Source organism: Xiphias gladius, chromosome 15, assembly GCF_016859285.1.
Source record: "Xiphias gladius isolate SHS-SW01 ecotype Sanya breed wild chromosome 15, ASM1685928v1, whole genome shotgun sequence".
Lineage (NCBI taxonomy): Eukaryota > Metazoa > Chordata > Actinopteri > Istiophoriformes > Xiphiidae > Xiphias > Xiphias gladius.
Genome location: NC_053414.1, coordinates 30,846,467 through 30,872,950, shown reverse-complemented (window position 1 = coordinate 30,872,950; position 26,484 = coordinate 30,846,467). Strand labels below are relative to the sequence as shown.

The 26,484-nt window shown below is 37.0% G+C and overlaps 1 protein-coding gene across 4 annotated transcripts; it reads right to left on the bottom strand.

Moving 5' to 3' along the window:
• Nucleotides 1-706: 706 nt before the first annotated feature.
• LOC120800011 lies at nucleotides 707-18,803 on the bottom strand. 4 transcript variants are annotated; one of them, XM_040145718.1, is made up of 7 exons: nucleotides 18,714-18,803; nucleotides 17,287-17,367; nucleotides 12,496-12,780; nucleotides 8,620-8,919; nucleotides 8,366-8,479; nucleotides 3,256-3,317; nucleotides 707-1,098 (listed from the first exon to the last, which is right to left on the bottom strand). In XM_040145718.1, exons 3-7 carry the CDS (start codon nucleotides 12,752-12,754, stop codon nucleotides 937-939), a joined length of 897 nt encoding a protein of 298 aa, XP_040001652.1. In that variant the 5' UTR covers nucleotides 12,755-12,780; nucleotides 17,287-17,367; nucleotides 18,714-18,803; the 3' UTR covers nucleotides 707-936. The 4 variants fall into 4 exon arrangements, with proteins under 4 accessions (XP_040001652.1, XP_040001651.1, XP_040001654.1 ...); XM_040145717.1 differs by lacking the exons at nucleotides 17,287-17,367; nucleotides 18,714-18,803 and adding an exon at nucleotides 17,133-17,273; XM_040145719.1 differs by lacking the exons at nucleotides 17,287-17,367; nucleotides 18,714-18,803 and adding an exon at nucleotides 17,133-17,273 and having other exon boundaries at nucleotides 1,004-1,098; nucleotides 8,362-8,479.
• Between the last annotated feature and the right edge of the window lie 7,681 nt (nucleotides 18,804-26,484).

Sequence of the window (26,484 nt, the reverse complement as noted above, 5' to 3'; positions counted from 1 at the left end):
ATTAAGTTTATTTTATTTTAATGATGATATAGAGTCAATCATTGGGACTTATTTACATCATGAAACCTATATATAAAAAGGATTGTTAATGCCCTCTAATCAGAGGTGGGCAGCCCACCTCCCAAACCACCCATCCCTAAGTGGGAGTCTATTAAATTGTGCTCCTTTTCAAATACATACTGATTGAGACTCATTCACAGGAGTTTACAATATTTTTTGCTAACCCTCTACTCTTTAGTTTTCAATTTTGGTGCAATGGTTCAGACATGTGCTTCTGACGGCTATAGAAGCACCAACGGACTTCTTTTCCTGCAGACCCCCATATAGCTCGACAGTAGCTGCAGATGGCAGCAGGTCCCTTGATAGCAACACTCAGAGAGTGCTACTCTAACTACATGCTAAGCTCCGGCTTTGGGCATTACTGGGGCTGGAGCCAACAGCTTGAATTGAATTGGGTGAAGTTATGGTTAAATAATGTGAAACAAAGAGTCAGTAACAAAGAAATGCATCACAACAAAGAACAGACAAAAGGAGGCAAAAATTGATAAAACCAGAACAATAACATTAATACAAAATAGTGAAATGTATACATCAAATCGATCCTTTAGATTACCTACAAACATTGCTGATATGAGGTCATCAGGACCTTTACATTTCATACTGTCTCTGAAATCACTCCTCTTGTCATTTGCTGCATCTAAAAAGGCAACACTGAAACACTTTGTATTTTTGCACCCCTTTTAACTGAAGTAACCCAGGAGATTAAAAAACATTTATCAATAAACACAGTCCAACTTTCTGTGTCCATTTGTTTTATTATTTTGTGGAGGCAAATGAAGTTTATCTGAAAAGATCTAAAGAAGACTAAATCTAGAGACTTTCTTGATGACCACATCAAAGCTCAGTCTGATGATTTGAGCAGGTCCACACAAATATTTACTGCACAGGTGCTGTATGTTCGAGGTCCGTTGTTTGCTCTAAAACCTTATCATCAGTGGCTGTCTGAATTGGCACCATGCGATGAGCCTCCAGTTTATCATAGACTGTGGTTAGATGGGAACAGTCAACAGTTCCTGATGAATATAGTAAACTTTCGCCCTGGTGGAAGAAAAACACAGGAAGGGAGCAATCAAATGAAGAATTGAGCTGGAAGAGTTTGCAAAGTACAGATGAGTTTACAGATAACTATCAATGGATTACTTAAAACTCAAAACCTAAAACCTTAAACTGAACAGCTCTCAGTGGTATTAACTAAAATCTTTAATCTTTCCCTAACACAAGAAACCATCCCACCCTGCCATCATCATCCCTGTCCACACAAAGCCAACCATTGACAGTTTCAGGCTATGCAGTCAAAACAATCTTTCCAGACATACTAGTCGGCGAACTATAGACCTAGGTCTCTCCCTTCCTCGTTATCTGCCCACAAACTGTTAACCTTGTTCCCCACCTCTCCTTCACCCTCACGCTCAGCACCGGATCATCACAAGGCTGTGCGCTGAGTCCACTACTCTATGCTCTATACACCTCTGAGTGCACTCCAACCCATCCCACCAACACCATCATCAAATAAAGGGATGACACTACTGAGGTCGGACTTATCTTGGCCTATAGAGATGAGGTCCAGAAACTGACAGTGTGATGGTGTTCAGTAAACAACCTGGTACTGAACATCACAAAAACAAAGGAAAAACTCCCCCATTTTACATCAATGGGGACTGTCTGGAAAGAGTTCCCACCTTCAAATTTGTGGGAACCCACATCTCTTAGGTCCTCTCCTGGTCTGCCAACACCACTGAGATTGTTGAGAAGTCATAGCAGTGATGCACCTCCTGAGACTGCTCAGGAAAAACAGTCTTGGAGAAAAGCTGCTGGTGGCCTTCCTGAACACCACCTGTTTGACCTGTTGTCCTCTGGCAGGCACTACAGGACTACTGACTCAGAAAGAAACTGACTCAGAGACAGTTTCTTTTCCAAGGCCATAAGCACACTTAACAAGCATTGAATAATAACTTGCATGCAATATGATGTTCAATAATTGCATTTTTTAAAAACTTTTATTTTAGAAGCTGTGTTGGTGTCTGTGGCTTTTTTTCTGCATAGGTTGTTTTGTTTCCTGTTGTTATGTGTCTTTTAAATGCACTATTTAGGAGTAGCACTTCTAATTTTGTTGTATTCTATACAAGGACAATAAAGGCTTTCTTTTATGTTCAATGGACATCTGAAGTAATGGTATCAAAGTGTATGCGACATTGAATCTAAAAAAATGTGCATCAGGTCTGTGTGTTCAGATTTGACTGTATTATGACTCAGGATAATTTGTTATGCAAATTGCAGCAATGGGATGTTAAGGGATTTAAAGTACATTAACTGCCTTTATAAGCTGTGTGTCAGAGTTGCTGCTGCAACTCCAACTGCCGACTGTGTTGGTCAGAAGGGCAAGTACAGCAACTAATTCCTGTTGTTTTTAGAATACTGGCATGCACCTGACCCTTTCACTTCATGAAGTATTTTTCCGCCAAGTACACCCCCTTCCTTCAAGGCTGAAGAATAAAAAAAGGCAGCAGGAAGATATGTAGAGGTTATTTTCATGCAGCTAATTTACAGTTAAACAGATTAAGAGTTTTTTAACACCTGCACTTTTTAGTCCAGTTAAATTGGACTCCCCCTTGGTGCGATTCTTTTGGGAACAGTAATCGCACTTGGATGCGGACTAAAACAACTGCACCGAGACCCTTGAGAGGAGGTGGTCTTGCTTCTCTGGAGCGGTGGGAACGTGGTACGACCACATTTGCAAATGCCAACTGTACAATTGCTCCATGTTAAGTTGCACAGCAATGTTTCTCTTACAGAAATACGCACTACTTTTTCTTGTTTTGAAATATGCGCTAGTCCAGAAACAGAACAAATGACATTCTCCCTGTATACAGTTTCCTGCTCCTGCCCTGGAAACATTGGACAAACAAGTGCAGCGAACGTTCTGATGTGGTTTTTAGTCATGCAGTTCAAAAACTCATCAAGTGATTCGGACCAGAGCAAATTACATATAGTTGTGAAAAACGCCCTACGATAGACATGTTTGCTTAGAGATGTGTGACACCACCTGCAAACCCTAAATAAGATAAGGAGACGTGATGAATGCACTTTGTGGTAGGACAACTAAGCAAACATAGCTAATAATAGTATTGCTTAGGAACAGGATCATCATTACCATTAAACATGACCTACGGTGTATTTGTGTGAGCAAGTACCAACCTGACTGTGTCTCTTTTCACGTATATGTAGGTCAGTATCATGAACTGCTGTATTCACTGAACCTGCAAAGATACAAAGCCAAAGTTTAACTTTTACAGTATATGGCACAGTATATTTTAAAACCAGTGTTTCAAAGTGCTCCACAGTTACATAAAAAAAATGTCAGAAACATCTAAACTAATATTTAAATCACTCAACAGAGTTCGCTGATCTGACCGCAGAGGGAGATTGCTCTGTAATCTAGGAGTCTTGGACTTTGAGTGGGATACAGCCGGGAACCTTTGTTCTGGTGACCTGAGAGGCCTAGTGGACCACAATTCTGAATTTGTAAATGTCCTATACAGTTTCTTGTCTTAAGCAAGAAAACTATGCATTCCAGTAGTCTAGATATGAGGAGACAAAACAATGGATGATTTGTTTGAGCTTTTTGAAAGGCATGAGTGGGCATAGTTTCTTTTATTGAAAATTACAGGACTGATTAACAGACTTACTGTAAGATGTTTCTCAAAGCACAACTGAGAATCAAAAATTACCCTTTGACATCTGGAAAACACCTTTTGAATAAAAGACAGGGAATCTCTTTGATCTATATTCCAAAAGTCTGATTTGGGGCAAAGTCCCAGGTCTGTATTTATCAAACTTGAATTACACTGAAGAATGCACTAAAGGGCCGACTGAAGTTCTTGGCTAAGTGTGAGCAATAAGACAAATTTTTCAAGTGACTTACTCCTACTTACAGCCAAGTGTAAAGGTGCCACGGGTTTCCCCTTTACAAACAAACAAGGATGTGCAAACAGCATTAAGGTATAAGATGCATATTCCACTGAGAAACAGCAGCCAGTAACAGTGATAATGCTAAACAAGGCTATACACAAAGTTAGCCCCACAGTTGGAAAGACATGACCTGCGTATGTCCAAAAACATCAACTGACAGCACAGGTTAAACTTAGAAGCACAACACTAACGTAAAAAAACTGACATTGTCACGCTGTTTGCTGCCTGCATTCATTTTAGTTATCATATTGGTAACATAAACATGTATGAAAATCCTGCTCTTTCCTCAAAATGTACCAGACACTTGATATCTGCCAGATGTGTTGCATTAATGGAAAAACATAGATTAGAGATGACTGCAGTGAAAACAGGCAGAGCTTAGCTCATGATAAACTGTATCAATACAGGATTTAATCAGTATTATTGATCAGCCATACAGGATCATTAAAAGACTCTGTACACCTGTTTAATTATTTTGTCAGGAAAATTAAAAGCATGCATGACATGTTTTCCATCCAAAGCCCTCAGTCTGCCCCTCCATCAGCAGGCAGCAAGTCCCAAACTGAAACCCTGTACACAATATTAGCAATATTCATGAAATAACCTTTATCACACAGTAGCAGTGTGAACTGTCTTACGTTAAAACTGCAGTTTCCATGTAAACCCATTCAAAGATTTTATAAACTCCAGAGCTCGGACAGGATCGCTGGGGCTAACAGCACCCTGAGCTAACAGGCAGATTTCCTTCCTGAGATAAGGAACATTTTCCTGCTCATTACTAAAGAGATTTGTGCTGTTTTAGGCACAAAAAGAACTTTTCATGTTGATCTCCTAAAAAGCTCTAATTTATTTTGGGTCGTTTCCAGCCCCATGTCTGCACGCACTGATGACATCACTCATCATCACCTGTCTAAAGGAGACTGGCTGAAATTGGACCGAAATTCTGCTGCAAGACATTCTGCTGTTGGTGGACAAGGTATGTTAGAGGAAGGAGAATTTAGTCTGTGTGCAGACAATGCAGATACTTATACAGTGACTGAAAATAAAATCAATACCTTTATGTTGTTGGTTTGCAGCCTGACAAATGCCAAAAAAAAAGAAAGTAACATCCTATTCAAATAATAGACTAACTCTACCTATTTATTAATAGACTACCTTAATCTTAATGATACTGCATTGTTCTTAAGTATACTGCTTCATGTATTATTATTATCATTATTATTATTATTGTTACCACAGAAACTGTGGTAACAATAATTGTTTCTGTACTGCAGTCATCTATTTCTGTACTACAGTCATCTAGGATCTACTCTTAACCAACTTAAGAGACCTATGGACCTTCCGAGGGCAAAAGAAGTTTGCTAAAATATTTTTTTCTTAAATGTGTTAGTAAAAGCAAAGGATTTTTTATTTTATCTTGAATTTAAGTACATAATTTTACTTTCTGCATTGTGATATATCAGAGACATCCAGACACTAATCTCTTTAAAACAACTATGTGGAATGGCCAGATTAGAAAGTTCACTGATACAAAAAGCTGGATATCATTATTATAGCAATAATAAGAGACAGCTGGACAGATGAACAGTGTGCCCTCAAGCGACCATGTAAAGGGAGAATAGGGCAAGTCCCAGGATGGACCCTTGAGGAAGCCCACAGGTCAGAGGAGAATAATCAGATACCTTGTCAGCAACGGATACAAAGACTGTTGATTTGATGAACAGAAAGAAAACCATTCAAGAGCTTTACCAGATATCTCAACCCACTTCCTCAGATGGTCTAATAAGATATTATGATCCATGGTGTCACCATGTACCTAAACTGCATCTTTGTAACAACTAACATGAAGTTTAGATTCACCACAATCAGAGTGAAACAAAATGTCATTTGTTTCACTAGAGAGCTGTTTCTGTACTGTGCCTCTGACAGAAACCGTTATACCCTAATTGCTGCTTGCAGGCAACTTCTTCAAAGATTTTAGATATAAAAACATATATAGCTTATTGACTTTTCAGGTGATCCTTTAGCCACAGATGACGAAGGAAAAAAAATTATTGAATTGAAAAAATGAGACAGACGGGTGTGTGTGTGTGTGTGTGTGTGTGTGTGTGTGTGTGTGTGTGTGTGTGTGTGTGTGTGTGTGTGTGTGTGTGTGCTTGTGTGTGTTTTGTGTGTGTGTGTGTGTTTGTGTATGTGTGTGTGTTTTTGTGTGCATGCGTATGTGCCTGTGTGTGTGTGTGTATTGGTAGATTCAGATAAAGTATTTAAAATGTGTCACCTGCTCTCAGAGTTTAAGCTGAATCCAGGACCTCAAGCCAAAGCTACAACTCCCAGTCATCACAGTTACAGTGATGACTGGGAGTTGTAGCATTTTTTAACTGACAGTTGAAAAATGGCTTTCTGGAAATTCCCCCATGAAAAATGACTTGCATTATATTGTCAAGCCTGTAAAACAAGAACCATTCAAGCCTTCTTTTAAAGTGACCTTTCTCTTAGGCTGTGTTCATATCCCTCATCCTTTAGTAGCACAGATTCTAACTCAAATCATTAAAAGCCAAGTTCAGACTGATATTTGCACTGAATAAAAGAAATGCAGCCCCCTCATTCATTTCAAGAAAGACCACTGCTTTAGCACAGCAGGGGTCACTAATGCATGATGACTTTTTAAGTAAAATCTGTACAGACAGATGTTACGTCCTGGCTACTATGTCTAACATATCACTGAAGGAAAACCTATATTTTACCTTGTATACAAATGCCTTTTTTTCTTTCCTCATGTATATACAATGTTTATGTATGTAATTATTTCATAGCTGTATGATTCAAGGATGTTAAAAATGTAGGTTATAGAATAAATGGTGTAATGACTATTACAGAATATGATGTTATATGGCATTCTAATAAGTCAATTCCTCCAGAACATCAAAGAAACAACAATTACTGGTTACTGACTCAGAGTTTGTGGATTAAAACATAGCATTAAAAGTCTTTTTCACTTCCACAATCACTCCACAATTTGCTGTAACTTCCCATTTGACAAATATTTGTCTGACTTCCTGTATGATTCTGGGGAGGAAGGCCATCTAACTTCACTGCCACTTTTTGTCATTTCCTCCAGCTGCAGCTTGCAATGATTTTGCACTTGTCAGTACTAGATTCCCATTAATATATGTTATCTTGTCTACCAGCAGCAGAATTTCCTCCCTACTCCAATTTGGTTTTCTTTTGTTTCCATTTCAGCCAATTTCCTGTTGTTTCATTCCTATTTATGTATTTATATACTATATACTGTACAAGTATATTAAATTGTTTTTAATTTCAAAAATTCAAAAATTCAAATTACGTGTGTGTTTAAAAAATAGCATTTCACTGAATAACATGTCATTTTATTTCACCTTGCTAATAGCATGGCTCTTGGGATTGCAATGTCAGTCTGTTGGCAATGATGGCAATTTCAGTCCACCACTTTGGTTCAGTCTGAAATACACTCTGCAAGCACTTTATTAGGAACACCATACTAATACTGGGGACGGTCTCCCTTTGCTCTCAGAACAGCCTCATTTCTTCATTGTATAGATTTCACATGATTTTGGAAACATTCTTTTGAGATTCTGGTCCATGTTGACACGATTGCATCACATCATTTCTGCAGATTTGTCAGCTGCACGTTCATGCTGCAAATCTCCTGTTCTACTACATCCCAGAGGTGTTCTATTGGATTCAGGTCTAGTGACTGGGAAAGCCCCTGAATGGGCAAGGCACTAAATGCGGCTACTTTCAGCATTATCATGCTGGAAGTAGCCATTAGAAGATGACAAATTGTGGCCATAAAAAGGGATGCACAGGGTCAGCAGCAATACTCAGACGGGGATTTTCCCCATTCTGATGTTTGATGTGAACATTAACTGAAGCTCCGGACCTGTATCTGCATTATTTTATGCGTTGCACTGCCGCCACATGATTGGCTGATTGGATAACTGCATAAATATAGAGGTGTACAGTTGTTCCTAATAAAATCCTCAGTTGTTGTATCTCAACAACAACTGAATAGATTGCCACTGAGTGTGTCCAAAACTTTATTTTATGACCAAATACCTGCAAAAACTAATGACCTTCCCTTTGGCCTCTGCTGTACTTTGTGTTTGGAGCTAATTAGCACATGCTAACATGCTAAATCAACATGGTGAACATGGTACGCATTATACCTGCAAAACATCAACATGCTAGCATTATCACTGTAAGCATGTTAGCACGCTGATGTGATGTGTGAGCACTTAGCTCAAGTACGGCCAATCAAAGAGCTGCTAGCGTGGTAAATCAAAAAACAGATACCTGCCTTGTGTTTGTCTGGTTGACCTCATGTTTTTGTCAAGACACTTCTTCTTCGTGATAATGGCAACAAGTGTAAGCATCACAAGAGACAGGATGGGGATTGCAATTTGGCTTATATCTGTAAAAAAAAAAAAAAAACAAGCAAAAAAAATAAGAAAGAAAAAACACCCAGTACCAACAAAACACACTTAACAACATGTACCAGTGACAAGAGCCTTTAAAATATTTTTTAAAAATCTGTGCTAGAATTAGTCTTACATATTCTTTTGTCTATGCCATCTCTGCTGTATGTGTGGTCTTGTCCACTGCAGGATGTCTTAATGTTGAATGAAAGATTCTTCTTTTCAGCAGGGTTGGCAGCCACACATCTATATGAAGAGTTGAAATCCTGCTTGTGTACAGTCAGAGGTAGAAAGAGAGCTGAGCTGTTCTGATTCAGTATCTCCTCATCTTTGTACCACAACAATGTTGTCTCTTCAGCTTTGTCCACAAAACACAGCAAGGTGCAGCTCTCAGTGCTCACCCTCAGCTTCTTCACTGCAGGCATTGGGACAGTCCCTTAAGGAGAAATTGATGGGAGATTAAAAATTAATAGATTTAAGAATGGGGCTTCTAAAATCAGTCAGTAAGACTGACTTTATCATGGTGTGCTCAGACGGAAAGAAAGGCAAATGTTCATCTTCCCTTATTTGCAGGAATTTCTATGCTGGTCCTTTTTGGTGAAGACCATAGACTGTGAAGATCCACTGTTTCTTCCCTCATGCATTCCAGGCAACACAACATGCAAACTGAAAAATTGTAACCTTATGCAATTAGGGTGAAAATTGCCTGCCAGCCACACTACAAGGTGTTACTTGTATTTGTATCACATCACATAATTTGTTGGAGAAAAGGCAGCTTGTTTATTTACAAAATGTCTGCTAATGGACAAGCTATTTGCTAGCTCGTGAGTGTAGCCAGCAACGAGTAATGACACCTCATATGAATCGATGTCATATTATTTGTTTGATGACCAGGCTGGCTCATCCTCTCAGTGGAAGCTGCTGAGTACCAAATGAACAGTTATCTCAAATATCACCTATATATTCAGGCATACACCCCATGGTGAATGAACTGTAACAGCAGTTGAACGCTTACAATCTCCCCCACAAACCAGGAGATGCTAAATTAATCTACACGCAGCAGTCTTCACAGGTACCAAGACGATATGTAACTGTTTCTTCTACCACAGGGTCTAAAGACTGTTAATAACATTGCAGACATTCTACTTGAATAATAAATAAAGTAAGTAGTAAATCAAGTTAAATGTTGCAACCTGAGAAAAAGGCCCAAAATATCAATGTCAATTTAAACCTCATTTAGCAACTTTTGTTACTTCTAAATTTCTGTCATCGCTCATTTGAAATGTCAGTATAGCCAAACTCACAGCACAGCTGCTGTCACTAACCTTTATTTTTGTTAAGTTTGTCTTAAGATGTCATGATGATAAAATAATGATTTTATTTGCAACTCAGCAGCTTGGTAATGACTGCTGGCCAACATAGTATTTGTGAGCAGCAATAAAATTTCATACTTGTTCCATTTGCTGACAAAAGAAACATAAAAATATGTAAACGGGAACAACTGCGGTATATTGTGAATTCAGCTACACTCACAGTGATGATGATCCCAAATGAATTTCAGGCTTTAGAGATTTGGGTTCCTATAGATAGATAAATAAACCTGGTGCTTAAAGATAGTGGAGCAGAAAAAAGAACTGTACTGGACAAACACCTGGTGTACACAGACGCAGTGGCTGAAATGGCACCAGGTTGTCTCCGGCAGCAAAAGTGGAACTGGGACATGACGCAGCCAGATCCTGTTTACCTTTAATCTTGAGTGTGAAGTCAACACTAACTAACTGCTACACGCGACCAAGCGGTGGCAACGGCAACTCCCATCCCAACTTAATGCATCTGAGACACACAATGTGCCTAAGAAAAGACTCCTCTGGTTCTAGTCTCTCCTATTCGTCTACTGTTATGCCATTCTAACAGTTAATAATTAACTTACACCAGCACACGGAGGTGTCAGTTTTGATTTATATCTTAAGCCCTTAACATGCAGTTTTCCTATTAAGTTAATTTAAGCATAGAAAAATCATCTTCCTCAACAGTGTTACACAGTATCATAGACATTACAATAGACAATTCAAGTCAGCTTATTTTAGCTCTTCATTGAGGTGAAGGGGTTTTTATAAAAATATTCATACCCAATACTTTGTCTTTTGTAGTTGCACCTTTCCATCAAATGATGATCAATATTATTATTGTCTTAAGCATCATTTTATACACGTTCCCCTAAATTCAACCAAAATGTGGACTCATTTGGCATCTTTGAAAACTTTGGGATAATGTTCTGTGGGTTTAAACAATTTTTGTCTGCAGAGCAGCAGAGTTTGTGACGACTGAAACACTAGCACCCTGCTGCTTGCTCAATGTTGTAAACAACCTACCTAGGAAAAACCCATTTATTACTAAGGTATAGTGTAACTCCCACGGTATGTTAAACTAAACGTTGTTTGACTGTACACATAGCTGGTGTAACAAATTTGTGTTTTTAATGAACTAATGAAACACAAGTTTGAGAATTTAATCAGTAGCTGATTACACAACTTCTACTTTTAAAGTAAAAAAGTAATAAATACTTCTTAATTAAGGTCAACTGGTTTTCCCATAACAGTACATCTGGAGTGCCACACTTATAATAATTATAGTCTTTTTAATTGTTTCATTATAATCAATTGAGAAATTGATTATAAACTTTGTTTTAAGTTTCTATAAATTGATTAATAACATTTGCATTTAAATGATGCATTAATAAACTGAGTTTATTAGTTTAAAATATTTTCTAATTAATTATTTTATTTCTCACTCATTCAAGACTTTTCAATTTTACTTTTTCATGTTTATTTACTCATAAGACCGGTTATTTATGAGTTTTCATTTTTCATATGTTTTCTGCTTTAACATGTAAGGTGCCCCATTTTGTAATCTCCTTAATTTAAAGACAGCCCTCTTTAGTTTAAAATTGTGTAAGCAGTGTACCACCTAAAAATTAAATTAAATCAAACCCAAAAAGCAGCAGAAGGAGCTCTGATTGTTGGCGGGAATCTGACCAGCCAGAGTTCAAATGAAACAAATGAACAGTGAGATGGGATACTAAAGACAGACACATTTTACTTTTTGTGATCCACTGATAGAAAAATAAAAGCTTTTAAAAATGAACTTAGCTAATACAATTTTAAATTCAGTTATTCATTATTCAATTTAAGTCAAAATGAGGAAATATAATTAACAATAAGTATAGTTAAAGATCTTGACACTGTAAAGCCTATAATTATTCAGGTGGCACACACCAGGCTCCAAAAGTGTAAAATAAGTCACTCAGTGACAAAAGGCTGATGCCAGATGCCCTAGCACAGCGATATTATTGGTCATTAGGCCTGGTGTAAAAGGGTCCTACACAGGTTAGCCTTATAGTGCAAAACAGGTGTTTTTCATGTGAAAGGCATGTCACTCAGCTGAGAGCACCAACAATGACCATATGACACACCCATTTTATATATGTTTGCACAGACATCCTGTCCCTATTTTTGACACAAACACCGGCTTTTTCTGTCGTAACAAATTGATCTAGAGAGAGTATTCATGTATTTATGTACTGACTTGACAAAGCAAAGTCTCAGTTTTGAGCCGTTATGATACGCAGAAGTTTTTAGCCCCATTTGTGACCTCAGCAGTCTGGACCCCATTCACTCCGCTGTTCAGGCTGTGGCAGTGGCAAAATAATGAATTCTGATGTTGATTTAGTCCACAGCAAACATTTTATCCTTCCTGTGAGACAAGAGACATCGGTGGGATCATGAAAATACATTTGAAGATACAAACCACTGACATAGATCAGCTTAATGATAATCAGCTAATGACTTTTTGATCTTTCTTTCCCCCAATGTTTGGGTAGGGAAAGCTATGTGACCAAATCACGGAGTAACATATGGACTGCCGAAGTTACAAATGGGGGGAAGGATGCTATTAGAACCATGTTACCACCAATACAGTGATCAGTATACTGGCAGAGGATATGTTAACTCACCATAAACTGTGAGTTTATACAATATAGTTGAGGAAAGAGCATAATTTCCTGAGTCATTCCTCTGTAGTCCTGTGAGTGTAAAGAATCCAGTGTCTTTATTCCACAGAAGTCTGTTCCTGTACATTTCCTCTAGTATTTGGATTTCCCCTTTCCTCACATTAGCAATAACATTTGCTCCAAATGAAAGAAATCCAGACTGCACCACATGGTAAGGTAGAGTGATGTTTCCTCCTTCAGTGCCTGTCAGGTTCTTCATCATTAGCTCAGTAACAGATGACCTCAATACTGTAAAATATAGAGTGATACAAAAGTCAGTGCCAGATCTCTCTCTTTTTTCATTCTTTACACCTTTACTTTTCATATTCACAGCTGAGCAAAACACTATAAATGCCTTCCAGAAGAGAGTGTCTAAAAATTTGCACCATAGTCCCAATATTTAAATGTTATCATGTGTACCCATTTATTCTGACAGTCGGCTTTTCATTCTGCCTTCCAGTGTGGCCATTCAGAACAGCTATAAACACTTTTGATTTCCTACATTGTCGAACAACATGTTGTACAAACTAGTTTTGTTCGAGAACATGACCCCAATTGGATAGTGTTTGGCACATGAAAGTGACAATGTAAAGGAAGTATTCCAGATTAAGTGATGATGATGATCAGCAAAATATTGGAGGCATATTTTGTAGGATTTGATGCATTGTGAAAGACTGGTCTAGCGAAAGAAAAAATACGGCAAATTTGGTGATGCTCTTGATGTTCAATATAACACATGTCTACTGAGGCTACATAGGTGAAGGTAGCAAGTATGCAGAGCAGCAGCTTCAGGCCTAAATCTACACAGGATGCATTCAAGCACAGTACTCGGTGTAGGTCACCTGTGTTTTGGAATCTATAACACAATTTCAGTACTGTACATGCATAAAATGGTAGAAAATAAACTTGAAGCCTGAAAAGGTGCATCTATTAACACTGTAAAGTGTTTGTAAAATGCAAGCTTTAGTGTTTAAAATAGGATCATATTGTTTATGTCATATGGCTGAAAAAAGCAGCTGTAAAGCCTCCAGCATGGACACAGTTTAAGTTTGGACTGGTCAGAAATGTTGCTTTTTTTAGTCCGTGTTGGTGATGTATTTGGGGCCACTGTTGCAGTTTTCCTGTTCTGTGCATATGTTGCTACATTATAGGTTCATTTAAAGTAGTGACTATTTAAGCCTCTCTGTAATTCTACTGTGTATGAACAAGTACAATTTGTTGAAAACTATTTATACAAACGGTAATTGTACCGTATATGCATTTTTAATTGTGATTTGATTGTTGTATCTTTAGGTATTTGTTATTTTGTTTGTCCAATCTTGTCCCCTCTGTCTCTGAATTGTTGAATGTTGAATGGTTCACTGACTGTTCTTGGACTTCATGGTAGCATTTCTGTTCTCTGTTGTGGGACCTGTAACCTGCCACTGTGTTGTAACCCTTTCATGCGTGAATTATCGAAAAATGATCCAGGTTTTTTAAAGACTTGTTTTATTATTGAGAACTGTTCTAAAATTGAAATCCATTTTAGTTTTTTTTTTTTACAAAATTCTATTTTATTTAAGTTATTTAACTGTCCACACATGTGTGCTGACAGTAAGGAATATCATGTCTTTCTCAGCTCATGTGGAATCATCACAGTTGTAAAAATATCAACATCCAATATGTATGTAATATGTAACCCCCTATCCCTGTCTCGTTGGATCACTCTTTGTCTCAGAGCTGGACTCTGCTGCCTTGTAATCCTTATCACTGCTGTCACTGAGGTCACTCCACCTCCCTCTGGGATATTCACAACTTGTCTGTACTGTATCTCTGATTTATTCAGTCCCTGTTTGGGAGGCAAAATACAATTTGTCTCTGTATGCATGTGTAAGGTTGGAAATGAATGGAGTAATGTGTAATTCTGTATGACCATTATTGTTAATATGGTTGTTTATTGTCTGTTCAATTATAATACAAGCTAATTTAAAACATCTTTGAACATATACAATAAATATAATAGCAGGTTACACAAACAAGACTGCATGATTACCAGTATTGCATGATTACCACATACATGGACAGTTGGTTTTTGAGGTATAAACATTACATTTTACCCTCAATTTAGGTTTACTAAACATGTTCATCACAGCTTTATTTTACCTGGGGTTAGCTCTTTGAAAATATGTTTGTCCCAGATATGCCTGAAGTATTTTGTGCATGGCTACCACCATCAGCCATCTTGGACTGAGGGTGTCAGCAGTCAAATAATTTTTGGAATACAGGATAGTAACTACTGTTAGATTATTGCTTTGGATCTACTGATACTGCCCCCAAGGGATTTGGAGAACTTTATAATGAAAAAATAACTCAAAATGGAGTTAAATTAACTGTCCACAAATGTGGATACCATGCATTATACTTCCTTTGGATTATTTTATAAAACTGAGAATGTTCAGACCTTCTCATATTACAGACTAATTATCTGCTGGCCTGGCTTGTTGATTATTTGTGTCTGGTAGACTTTCACACGCTTTGCCCTCAAGCTTTAGACTTGAAATGGAGCTTTGACAAAGTTCAATAAAGTTCATTAAAGCTTCGACGATCTTTTCTTCCATTCTTCCTTACTGACTTAAACAATTCCACTTCACCAATTCAAATTCACTTAAACTCATGTTAATAGTTCCATGTTACTAATTAAACTCAGTGGTTGCTCTAGCCTAGGTAGATCCCCTGAATTTACATCTAAGAGCAGACTAAAACTCATGTGAATGGGTACATGATGTGTACAAGTTATTTAAAAACTAGAATTACCACCTCGCAATTGTATGACTCCGCCAACCAGTCAAGTTGCAATTTACATCCATGCCTGTCCAGACTCATATAATATATGTACTGAAGGCTTTGAAGCGATTTAATAAAAGGTATTAAATCTATTTTATCATAATTAGCGTATGATTTCTTGTGTTATGGCCAAAAATGTGTTTTTTGACCTTTGACATCCAAATTCTAATCGGTTCATCTTTAAATCCAAGTGGATGTTTGTGCAAAAGTGTTCCTGAGATATCATGTTCACGAGTATGGGACAGACAGACGGACAGATGGACAATCTGAAAACATAATGCCTCTGGTGCAGAGGCATAAACACTTTCAAAGCTTTTTACAACAGGCGGGAGTATCATTATTATAGGCTAGTCAAAATGATAGCAGCAAAACTCAATTAAAAGTGTGTGTGTGTTGGTGTGTGTGTGTGTGTGTGTGTGTGTGTGTGTGTGTGTGTGTGTGTGTGTGTGTGTGTGTGTGTGTTATTTTGAGACTACTGAGTGTCCACCTCAGCCAACGGGATATGGAAATTTCTTGCTAGGTGGTCCAAGCAAATGAAACTGCAAGTGCACATTAAAAACATGCAGGGTGATTTTGCCTCCAAAATTTGCATACATATCTATGTAACATAGATATCTATATCTATGTTCTATAGATATGTATTCTATCTATATATATATTTGAAGTTCATGTCCTTACTCAAAATGAGAGGATATCCTGTTTGGATAAGTTGCCTCACAACACACTATATTGTAAGCAGCTGTATTTTCAGTAATAACACCATAACCAGTTGGATGGAAAAACCCCTTGCAGTTTTATCAGCTTGTTTCCATTAAATACAGCTAAGGCAAACAATCAACTAGAGCTGTTTTACATTTATAATGAATATATTTTTATTTCTAAACATTTATTTCAAAGTGCCCCAATGCTGTATTCCCTAGTATTTTTTTTTTATGGTCATGGAATTTTTTTTATTTTACTTTCTTGTAAAAACCACAAGCTACCTGGAAACTTTCCTGCCTCAAACGTTGTGAGGGAACAAATAACCACAGATCATTTAATTTTTAGGGATCAAAACACTCCTGTTAGACACATTTGTTTTTTAAATTTCAGTCTCACTTTAGTTTTAGTTAACTTCCAGTTTTTGTTAGAAGTTATTTAGTTTATGTAGTGTATGTTCTTTTCCTGTGTAGATAGCACACTTTACTCTATTCTTTTTCTTATTTCTCTACCTATTTTTCTTACTGTTTTAAAAAATAAGAGTCAGAATCAGTATTTATATATATTTTTTATCATTCACATTTTAAATAACTCCAAGATTAACTTTGGTGAGGCAGCTTAGTCATAGTGTCTCCAGACTGAGCAGTCAGGAGACTTGAGGAGATCCACTGAGAAATGCTTTTACAAAATATGACTAAGACTGAATAAGACTAAGCCCGAATAGCAGGCACCCAATGACAGCAACAAAAGTCTCAAAATATCTTGCCAATGTTTTGCTTTTCTCATCATTGGTATATTTTACTGTTTTGTCGTTTTTAAAAACCTGTATTACTCTCTCGATTTGAATCTTTTTAAACATTTTATCATTGAGTATAAGCTAAAATGCTCCTATATTATACAAAATAGAAATAACGTTACGTTACCACACTTTTTTTTTAAATCGAAAAACGTAAAGTTTTCAGAACACAGTCAATACTGCGACCCAATGATACACAGTACACTCAAACAACTCATAAAAATATAATATACATTCAGAAACCTAATTAACAAATACATCAATTATGTAGTTAATAACTTACTTATAAAAAAGATTATAATTCTCATCCGTGCCTCCATCACAGAGCCTAGATGGAAACAGGCATGTGTACTGCTGCTTCACACGCAAATTCCCCCAAGCTTCCTCCGCGAAACAATATTAATTCTGTTTCGATGGGAAGAAAAAACAACACCCACCAGTTTCACACGAAAGATGAGAGCTGAGATGAGCTGGGAGGAGCAGTTCCTCGTGGTAGTGGCGGGGAGGGTGGGTTGCCGCTGCAGATGAAGAATGGAAACAAGCCTATTCTAAATACTGGGGCGGGGTATATATACTACTCTTTTATCATAAATAAATGTTTTGTCATATCCAAGTCAAGTTAGATGTGATTTTCTTTTTGTACAGCCTGCGATTTACAGTGTAATTTCTTGTATGAATCAGGTACCTGTAAAATACTTACTGGTTCCTCCCGATCCTTACATGTAAGCACAATGGAAGAAAACATAAAAATGGGGAAAGAGGGAGTAACAGTTGGACGTTTTATGGAAAAGGAGAAATAAACGATGTTCTCAAGTATTTGTGTAGATAGGGGATACATGTAGGGTAACAGGATTGCAGGTGTTAACAATCTTGTTTGTACTGTGGAATTAGAGTATAAAATTATGAGAAGAGCCAAGTATGATGCTATAGCTCACTTACCTTATTCTTACTGTGTAATTAAAAGAATTAAAATAATAATTACAAGGTTCCTCGTTAAAAATTAAAGACGAGCTGTATTTGATGGCGATAGAAGCCTTCCATAGCTGTGGATTTGAGAAAGGTATGTTTGTTTTCAACTCCAGCATAGCTGTTAGGACCTGCTGCTTTGCAGGACGAGAATTTATTTATCTTTTCTTCTAAAATGGGCAGTTGTTCCTCTCTTATCCTCAGTATGTGGCAAAAAGAATTCGGACCAGCACATATGCAGCCTCAGTCGGCCCCATTATCCTGTGAATACATCCGTAACACTTGTACGAAAACTTCAACCAATCGTGAACTCATGCGTCAGTAGTGGTTACCATGGCAACCCACGATGACGTGTTTTTCGCATTTAAGAAAGTCGAAGTTGATTTTTAATAAGTTTGCAAAAATCGCAATTTTATCCATTTAAACTTAAATCTACAACACAATAAAATGTACAAAACTGAAGGGGTCTGAATAGTTGCCGTAGTGACTGTATTTCAACCTCTTTTCTCAACATAATGTACTTAATGTTAGACGTGAACGTTTACATTTCAGGTCTTCATTATCATGTATGTAAAAGACAATGGTCTTACTCTTACTCTGACCCCTGCGTTGAGAAAGGATTACTGTGCTAATACATTTCATAATGAAAAAATCCAATAAGACCTCATGGTATCATGTTAAATTACAGAATTAACTTAAATTAGTTTCCAACAAGTGCTAACCCAGTCCGTCACAACATAGAAGTAGCATTAAAAACTCCAAATACCTAAAGGCACAATCCATAGTTATCAGCTTTATGTAATACTTTAGTGTACTTTACCAGAAACCAGAAAGCTATTTTCTGTGTATGCTGTGGCGCTGATAGGGTACAGGAAACATAAACTGTAGTATAGCTTACAGTATTAAAGTCCTGTTCACGACAGCTTTTGAACCACCATCCTCTGCAAACACCATGCATTCTTGGCTGAAAGGAAACTTCATATCTTTCTCTGTCACATTTGAATACAGAATGAACGACTGAAGCCGCAGTGTTTCTGTCCAGGCATTTATGCAATTTGGTCAACCACAGCTTGACATACATGAGTCGAAGCACGCTAAAGACGTCAGCAACCAGCAACAACCACTCGTAGCTCACTTGCATGTCAGGAAACCAGCCACAGCGAATAACTTTCTCTCAGTTTCTCAAGCAACATGCATCATGCTGTCTACATGTGTTAACCTCTTAGCGCCCACTGTTCCAACTGTGAGAAGCTATTACATAAATAATTACATGAATATAAACAGGTTATGTAGAACTGGGTGACAAATAAAAGGAAAAATCTAAGTAGAGAAACATACTGAATGCAGATGCTTCAATACAGAACATGAGGGTTCACTGAATGGTTTGCTAAGTATGAGAATTGTGTGAGTGGGATTGAGCTGCTTCTTTTGACTTCTGACAAGGACCTGTTTACCAGCATTAGCATTTTTTTTGGTTTTGTATTGTCAGTTCAAAAAGTAACAGAACAAAAGCTTGTTTCTGGGTCAATCTCAAGATCATTGCTAACTCAGTGAGTGACTGAGGACTGTCAAATGGCAGTAAATTAAGGTTAATGCACGTTTGTGTTTACAAACCAGTGCTTTGCATGAAAATTTACTATATTGGCAAAATAGTAAAAGTTTCACTCTGATTATAAAATATGGACCCTATGTTGTACATGGACTTGATGATGATATCATACCTACATAAAAACTATACTGTACCTCAATGACAGACAGTAATCAGCCCTTAACTTAAAAAAACAAAACATCTGCACTTGCAAATAATCTGACACTGATTTTTTAACCAACATTTTTGCCACAAACACTTTCATAAATTTTTGTTTTCTTTCACATATTTTTTTTTAAAAACTCATCTCCACCATCTGTAGTACTCCTCTCAACTTCAACAGCACAACAATATGACGCCATGCATGACTATAAATGTTATGTGATTATTCATCATATAAGCCTAAAAAAATATATTCAAATTCAGATTGCTTTTCTTACTGTATTATTTTAAGCAGAGCTGGCAGCTGGCAGAGGCAGTATGGGCAAATGATAGGATTTTCTTGCTGGCACTGACTAAAGCTGCTTAGTCCTATTGCTGTTTTTTTATACTCTAGTCTTTGTAACTTTAGTATTTTAATCATTACTTTTTACTGCTGCAATAAATACATTTCTCAGTCAGAATCAATAATATCCTTGCGTCTCATTAAAGGACCAGTGCTTAGGATTTTGTTGCATCTAGCAATGAGGTTGCAGACCAACTAAATACCCCTCCCCTCACCCTTCCCTTTCTAAGCATGAAAAACATGATAGGCGCTCTCCAGGAGGCCAGTGTTTGGTTTGTGTGTTCTGGGCTACCGAAACATGGTGCTGCAACATGGAGGGCTCCGGGAAAGAGGACCCGCACCCTATGTAGATATGAAGGGCTCATTCTAAGCTAAAAAAAACTCAACGATTCTTAGTTTCAGGTGATTATACACTAATGAAAAAATAATTATGAATATTATATTTCATTTCTGCCAATAGATCCCTCTAAAACCTACACACTGGTCCTTTAACTATACTGCTGTACCTCTGTTGATGTTGCATATGATTGGCATTTTGTCTCAAACCATGCCTTTCCCACATGCAAGGGCTCATGGTTGGATTTATAAAACCAGAGTAAACTAATCCAGTGTGTAAACAGCTCTGTGAGACCAGTGAACCAGAATCCCCACGAGCTGTGCTTCCATCCACCAAAGAAACATAAAAGAAAACATGAAAAAACACATGAAGAAACCTGAGTTGAAAATTTGAAAGGATCTCAAAATATTGCAAAAAAGTTTTTGTTCTTGGCTTGGAAAGGTTGGTGTATCGATAAAAGCAAAATGCGACCAAATCATGATGTACATGAAGCGTCTGACTTAAACGTCTGCTGAGGCTTCTGCTGAAGAGATGAAAAATAGTGGCAAATGGAAACATCTGATTTTATGTGGAGCAATTAGGTGACTGTAATCTTCCTAAAATAAATAAATGGAAAAAATATAAATACCAAACTTCCATCATGTTTTCTACATTGTTTTTCACCGTTATCACTCTTTTAATTAAGTCATCTCATTATGCCCTCCTCTTCTAAAGTGGTTTAAAGGTGTCTGACTGTAAAATTAGCACACCCAAGTGCTTATCTCCATGAACCAAGTCTTAGTATTCACCTATTGGTAGCTGATGGAAATGCTCATTTATTCACATTTTCTTTTGCCGATTTTGTTGAAATTGGGTTGCTACATTTGGATGCAGAATTAGCTGATATTAAGTTTAGTGAAACCACAAACTTAATGGAGAGCCTGAGTTGAACTGGATAAGTGGATGGACCAATGTGTAAACCACAGCACTCTCCAACACACTCAACAAATAAGGGAGTATCTTTTGTGAGGCTACCAGCTGCATTTTGTCTCTGAGGTTACTTACAGAATTTGCTCTCTTAATGAATGAATAAATTGAACAAAATCTGGAGTGTGAGGACTTGTTGGCATCTGTATTTGAATTCTCACATTTTAAATTTCATTGTTTAATAACATTTTAACACTTTTGTGGATTGTAGGCTTGAAGCTTCTTTTCAGTCTCAGTCAGTTCTTTATTTTTATTTCCAGATAAGCTTCAGCATATTTCATGTAATTCATCTCCAGCTATATTAACATATATACCACCCCCAGACTGGTTTTAAAAAGACTAATGGTTTGGGAAAGTAGTTCTGGCTGCCGATCCAACAACATAGTCCTTTATAACACACTGTAACTAGCACCATGTTAAAGAGGAAGCATATTTGTCTATAGAGTTATGGTCAGTGAGCTTGCTTAAATCAGCTTTTACTGTGTTTTGTAAATACACCAGACAAATTCAATTTTCTGATGTAATCATCAGTCTGGGACTATATCCAGCATACAGCAAACAGCATCAACATTCTCCACATAACCGGGAAAAAAAAGGAAGAAGAAATACACACACACACACACACACACACACACACACACACACACACACACACACACACACACACACACACACACACACACACACACAGTTTTTATCTGTGCCCAACCAGTTCCCCCAAAGCAACCATCAGGGCCTATGTCAACATCGACCAAAAAGAGCGCAGTAACTGACATTAATTATTTAAGTATGTGAGAAATGTTTGAACACTTTGTAAAATTAGACTACCTAGGCTAAGAAAAGAAAGTGAGAGCTTGGGTATGGGCAGGTGTGGGCTTGCAGAACAGAAAACGCAGACAGATGGGGTGGTGGATCAGAGCTAGAGAGAAAATTGATACAAAGGGAAAACCCTTTGTTTCTTTCTACAGCCAAGCCCTGCCTCTTTCCTCTTATCAGTTGTTCTGCTAAACTGTATTGCGAGCAGTTAAACTGTCAAAAAATACTGGCCATGCAAAACAAATATTTAATTTTCATAAACAACTGTGCTCTTAGGATGGTGAACTTCAGGGTGGTCATTGGTAAAGAGTACAGAGTAAAGATCCTTTTGAAGTTTGTTTTGCAGCTTGGATTTGGATTTATTGTTTACCACCATGTAGGCACTTTGGGGTTATAAAAATGATATTTTTGTTCGAAGAAGAAGAAGCTAAGTAACTAAGTAAGTAAGTACTAAGTAAGTACAAGCAGGCTTACTGAATTTATCACTGCTCATATGGCCACGGTGTTCAGCAATGACTGACTGTCAGTTCAGTAGTATGTCTGTTGCCAGTCCAAGCTGAGCACTTAATGTAAGTAAGGTCAGTCACAGTAGTGACAGCTGGCGCTGTTTAAAGATGCTGGGTTGGAGTTACACTGGGGCCATGATTACATGAAAGCAAGAGCAAGTAGATAAAATGGAAGAACAAAGGAAGGGCATTCGGCACAAAAGCTATCTAACAGTATGTGGCTTACTCTCAAAAGATCATGTGCTGTTTTCAGCAGACAAACAGCACTAGGCACAAAGAGTAACAAACACATTTTGACACAGTGCTGGAGGCCTTTTTGTTGGAGGGTTGTCTAACTGGTTCACAGAGCTGTGAACAACATTTTTAAAATCAGCCAGAGATTTGCTGTATCAAAGCCTTTTTTGCCAGACAGCTTAAGATCTATAATTTGTTACTTTACTATTTAGCCATGTGGCAGCTTACAGAACTGTAAATGGGGGGTGTTCCATCTCTTCCTACTTGTCTTAAAGTTTATTGACAAGAGCTGCTGCTTTTATGTGCTAGTAAATTGAAACTAGATTGTGCTTGGATTGCATCTTTTACAGAACTCTAAACTTCTGAAAAGGGAGATGAGGCTTACTGCAGAGAGCAAACACATCACCAAGCAGTGCTTTCGTGTTTTAATTTCACAATATCTCTATACAGAGTTCACTGAATGGTTTGAGGAACAAGAACTCCCCCTGGTGTTCTCTGTCATGTCCTTATTTAGTTTGAGCCATGCAGAGAGCATTCACAAAAATCACAAAAAGAAAAAGAAATGAGGAATTTTTATTTTCTTATTGCTGCTGAGCAGGATGTTTTTATATTTTAATTTCTTTTTTGATTTGTTGTTTTAGGTTTACAAATTTTTTATTACAACAGTTTTTAATATGTTGATATATTCATATTCAATTCAGAGTACAAATGTGCATGTTCTATTGTTAATATTTGCTGCAAATTAACTAAGGTTTTAAAAATAAAAGTAAAAAGTAGCATTAGTATTTTCACCACTACTACGGTGACCTTTGTCTACCTATGGCAACTATTTTGTTGATTATTGTGATGGCTATGCAAGCCTAAATCTAGATTACACAACTATTTCAGCCAACAATAAGGTGAATTTATCGAAATGATAATGTAAACTTAAACAACTGAGAGTCATGATTTACATGCAATGTGTTGTCTCCTCTGTTACTAAGTTGGTAGCTTCAGTACCTGGTGCTGCTGTACCTACAGGCCACCTACTGCACTTTGGACTCTACATTTCATGAATAAAAATGTAACACTTGTCATTAAGCAGCAATATCAATCAATTTGGGATTAATAAAAGTATATACGTTATCACTTTACTTTAAGTACCCCAATTGTATTTTCCTATGTATTTTTTAATACAGTATTTGTCAATAGTTATAACTTCTCTTATGATGACATATTTTTATATAATTACAGCTGTACATAACTGATGTAACTTGGTCTTCATACTTGAAGTCTAGATAACTTCACCAGGCTTCAATGACAAAAACAACTGCGTATCATCAGCATAGCAATGGTAGTTTATGGAGTGTTTCCTCATAATATTGCCTAAAGGAAGCATATATAGGGTGAATAGAACTGGTCCAAGCAGAGAACCTTGTGGAACTCCGTGACTAACTTTTAAGTATATGGAGGATTTATTGTTAATGTGCACAAATTGAAATCGATCTGATAAATAGAACCTAAACCAGCTTAGAGCGATTCCTTTAATGCCAATTAAATGTTCCAGTCTCTGTAATAGGATATGGTGGTCAATGGTATCAAATACAGCACTAAGATCTAACAAGACAAGTACAGAGACAAGTCCTTTGTCCGATGCAGTAAGATGGTCATTTGTAACTTTCACCAGTGCTCTCTGTGCTATGATGCACTCTAAATGCAAGATGGTGGGTAACTCTCCATCTTGATGTCATTGATAGCTGAAGGTAAAACAAAATTGTTAGTTAAAATGTTATTACTGTTGTTATTACTAATGATCATTATAAAAGGTATTAAAAGTCATTATGTTCCAACAGGAAATGACCAAGGAGTCTGGTTGAAGAGACCAGCCATAGAGTAGTCCTTTAGCGCAGTATTTGTTCCAAAATTGTTTTGATTCTCACGATGTTATTACCTGAAAACACAACCTTGTTTTCGATTGTTTTTAATTTTCTTTCTAGTTCCGTAATATTTGGTTATAGTTAAGTTGTTATCCAGTCACTGTATTTTTCAATTTCATATTTCAATATTTACTCCACTTAACACTGTCCTTGTCGGTTGTCACTACTACCTTTAAGATGTCACAAAAAAGTGAAAAACAAACAAGCTTGCGAATAAAAATGTGAGAACAACATATAGCCCACTTTTTTTCAGAATTGTATTTTTTATTTATTATGCAGCTCTACATGTTACTAAACTTGCATTTGCTCAATTATGTTTAAACCTGTGTTTATTCAATTATTTTTACATATCACAATTTCACTTTTGCAATAATAAAACAGATGATTAGTAAAGAGTGTATTTTTGTTCATTTTTTATTTCAAAACAGGCGAAATCATAACCTTCTTTGGTGGAAGTAAATAAATAAAATTAATGAAAAACAAAAAAGTAGAATGTGGTAGCATGGTGCCACAGGCTGCCACTGAGGTACCACTACCTGCTAATGCCACTAGGAGTATCCTGGCCTCTCTCCACCTTGTGGTAGCAACTTCTAGTTCAAGTATGGTGCTTCCCAGAGGCATACATACTCAACCACACACATACATATATACTTATGCACAAACACATTCCTACTAAGCACACACATACTGTACAGTGGCATGACAAAGTCTGGGCACCCCTGGTGAAAATTCCTGTTACTGTGAAGTGAAATGAGTAAAAGATTCCAAAAAGGTGTGAACTTAAAGATGACACGTTTCTTTAATACTTTAAGCAAGCGATGGTAAGTGAAGTGGTAAGTGAAAAAGAGCCATCACGTGAGCAAGATCGTTAAACCTGCATTCAAATAAACACAATTTCCTGTGATTTCCTGTTTGTGTGTGTATGTTTTACTGACCAACCTTTCTACCTCAAGAAAGACTGATGACTGACTGCTCTGACTGTCTGCTTGTCTATGAAGAAGTTGACTCTGGCAAAGACACTTTATCAGTCTTCTGCTTTTCAGTAAGAAATACTCACTTATCAGTCCTAAAATTCCTAACTGACCCTTGATGAGCACAATAAAGCAAATTAATATTTTCCAAATGAAATCACTTTAAACCATGCAGCTACTGTATGTGAATTCAGAGCCCTTTTACTAGTTTAAGTTGGGTTTTTAGCACAAAAATAAAAAATCAAATTTTTACATGTTTTTTCTTTAACTATGTGGGGGAAGCACACATTAAGTAAGCCTTATAGGTGAGGTAAGCGACTTATTCTACTCAATAGGCTGTCTCTAGTTACTCTGTCTGACAAGTAGCTTCGTCACGTTACCTGTTTGCAGTATTTTTTTTTTTTTTTCAGTTTACATGTCTCATATTGAAAATCTCTACATACAACGTCTTCATAATGTCACACAGATCCGTTTGTTTTGTACCTTATTTTAGAATGTATGTACACAGAAACCTGCCCAGACAACCCAGTGGGGCTCCGTGTCCTCAACTCCTCATTAGTATGAATAATTTTTTTTCTGTTATAAATCAGAAATTAAGATATTTTAATAAAATTAAAATGTAAGAAATGTCTTCTTAATATTATGATTTTGGAAAGTAGTAGTGTAATTATCATTATACCGTATACCTGGTGATTGTGGAGACAGAGGATAATGTGACTGGATTTAAGAATTCCAAGAATTTCATTGTTATATGCATTAAAATGCCACCAGTGCATTTCCATACAATAAAAACCTTGTGCCATGACTACTTCAATAATATATCATGATAT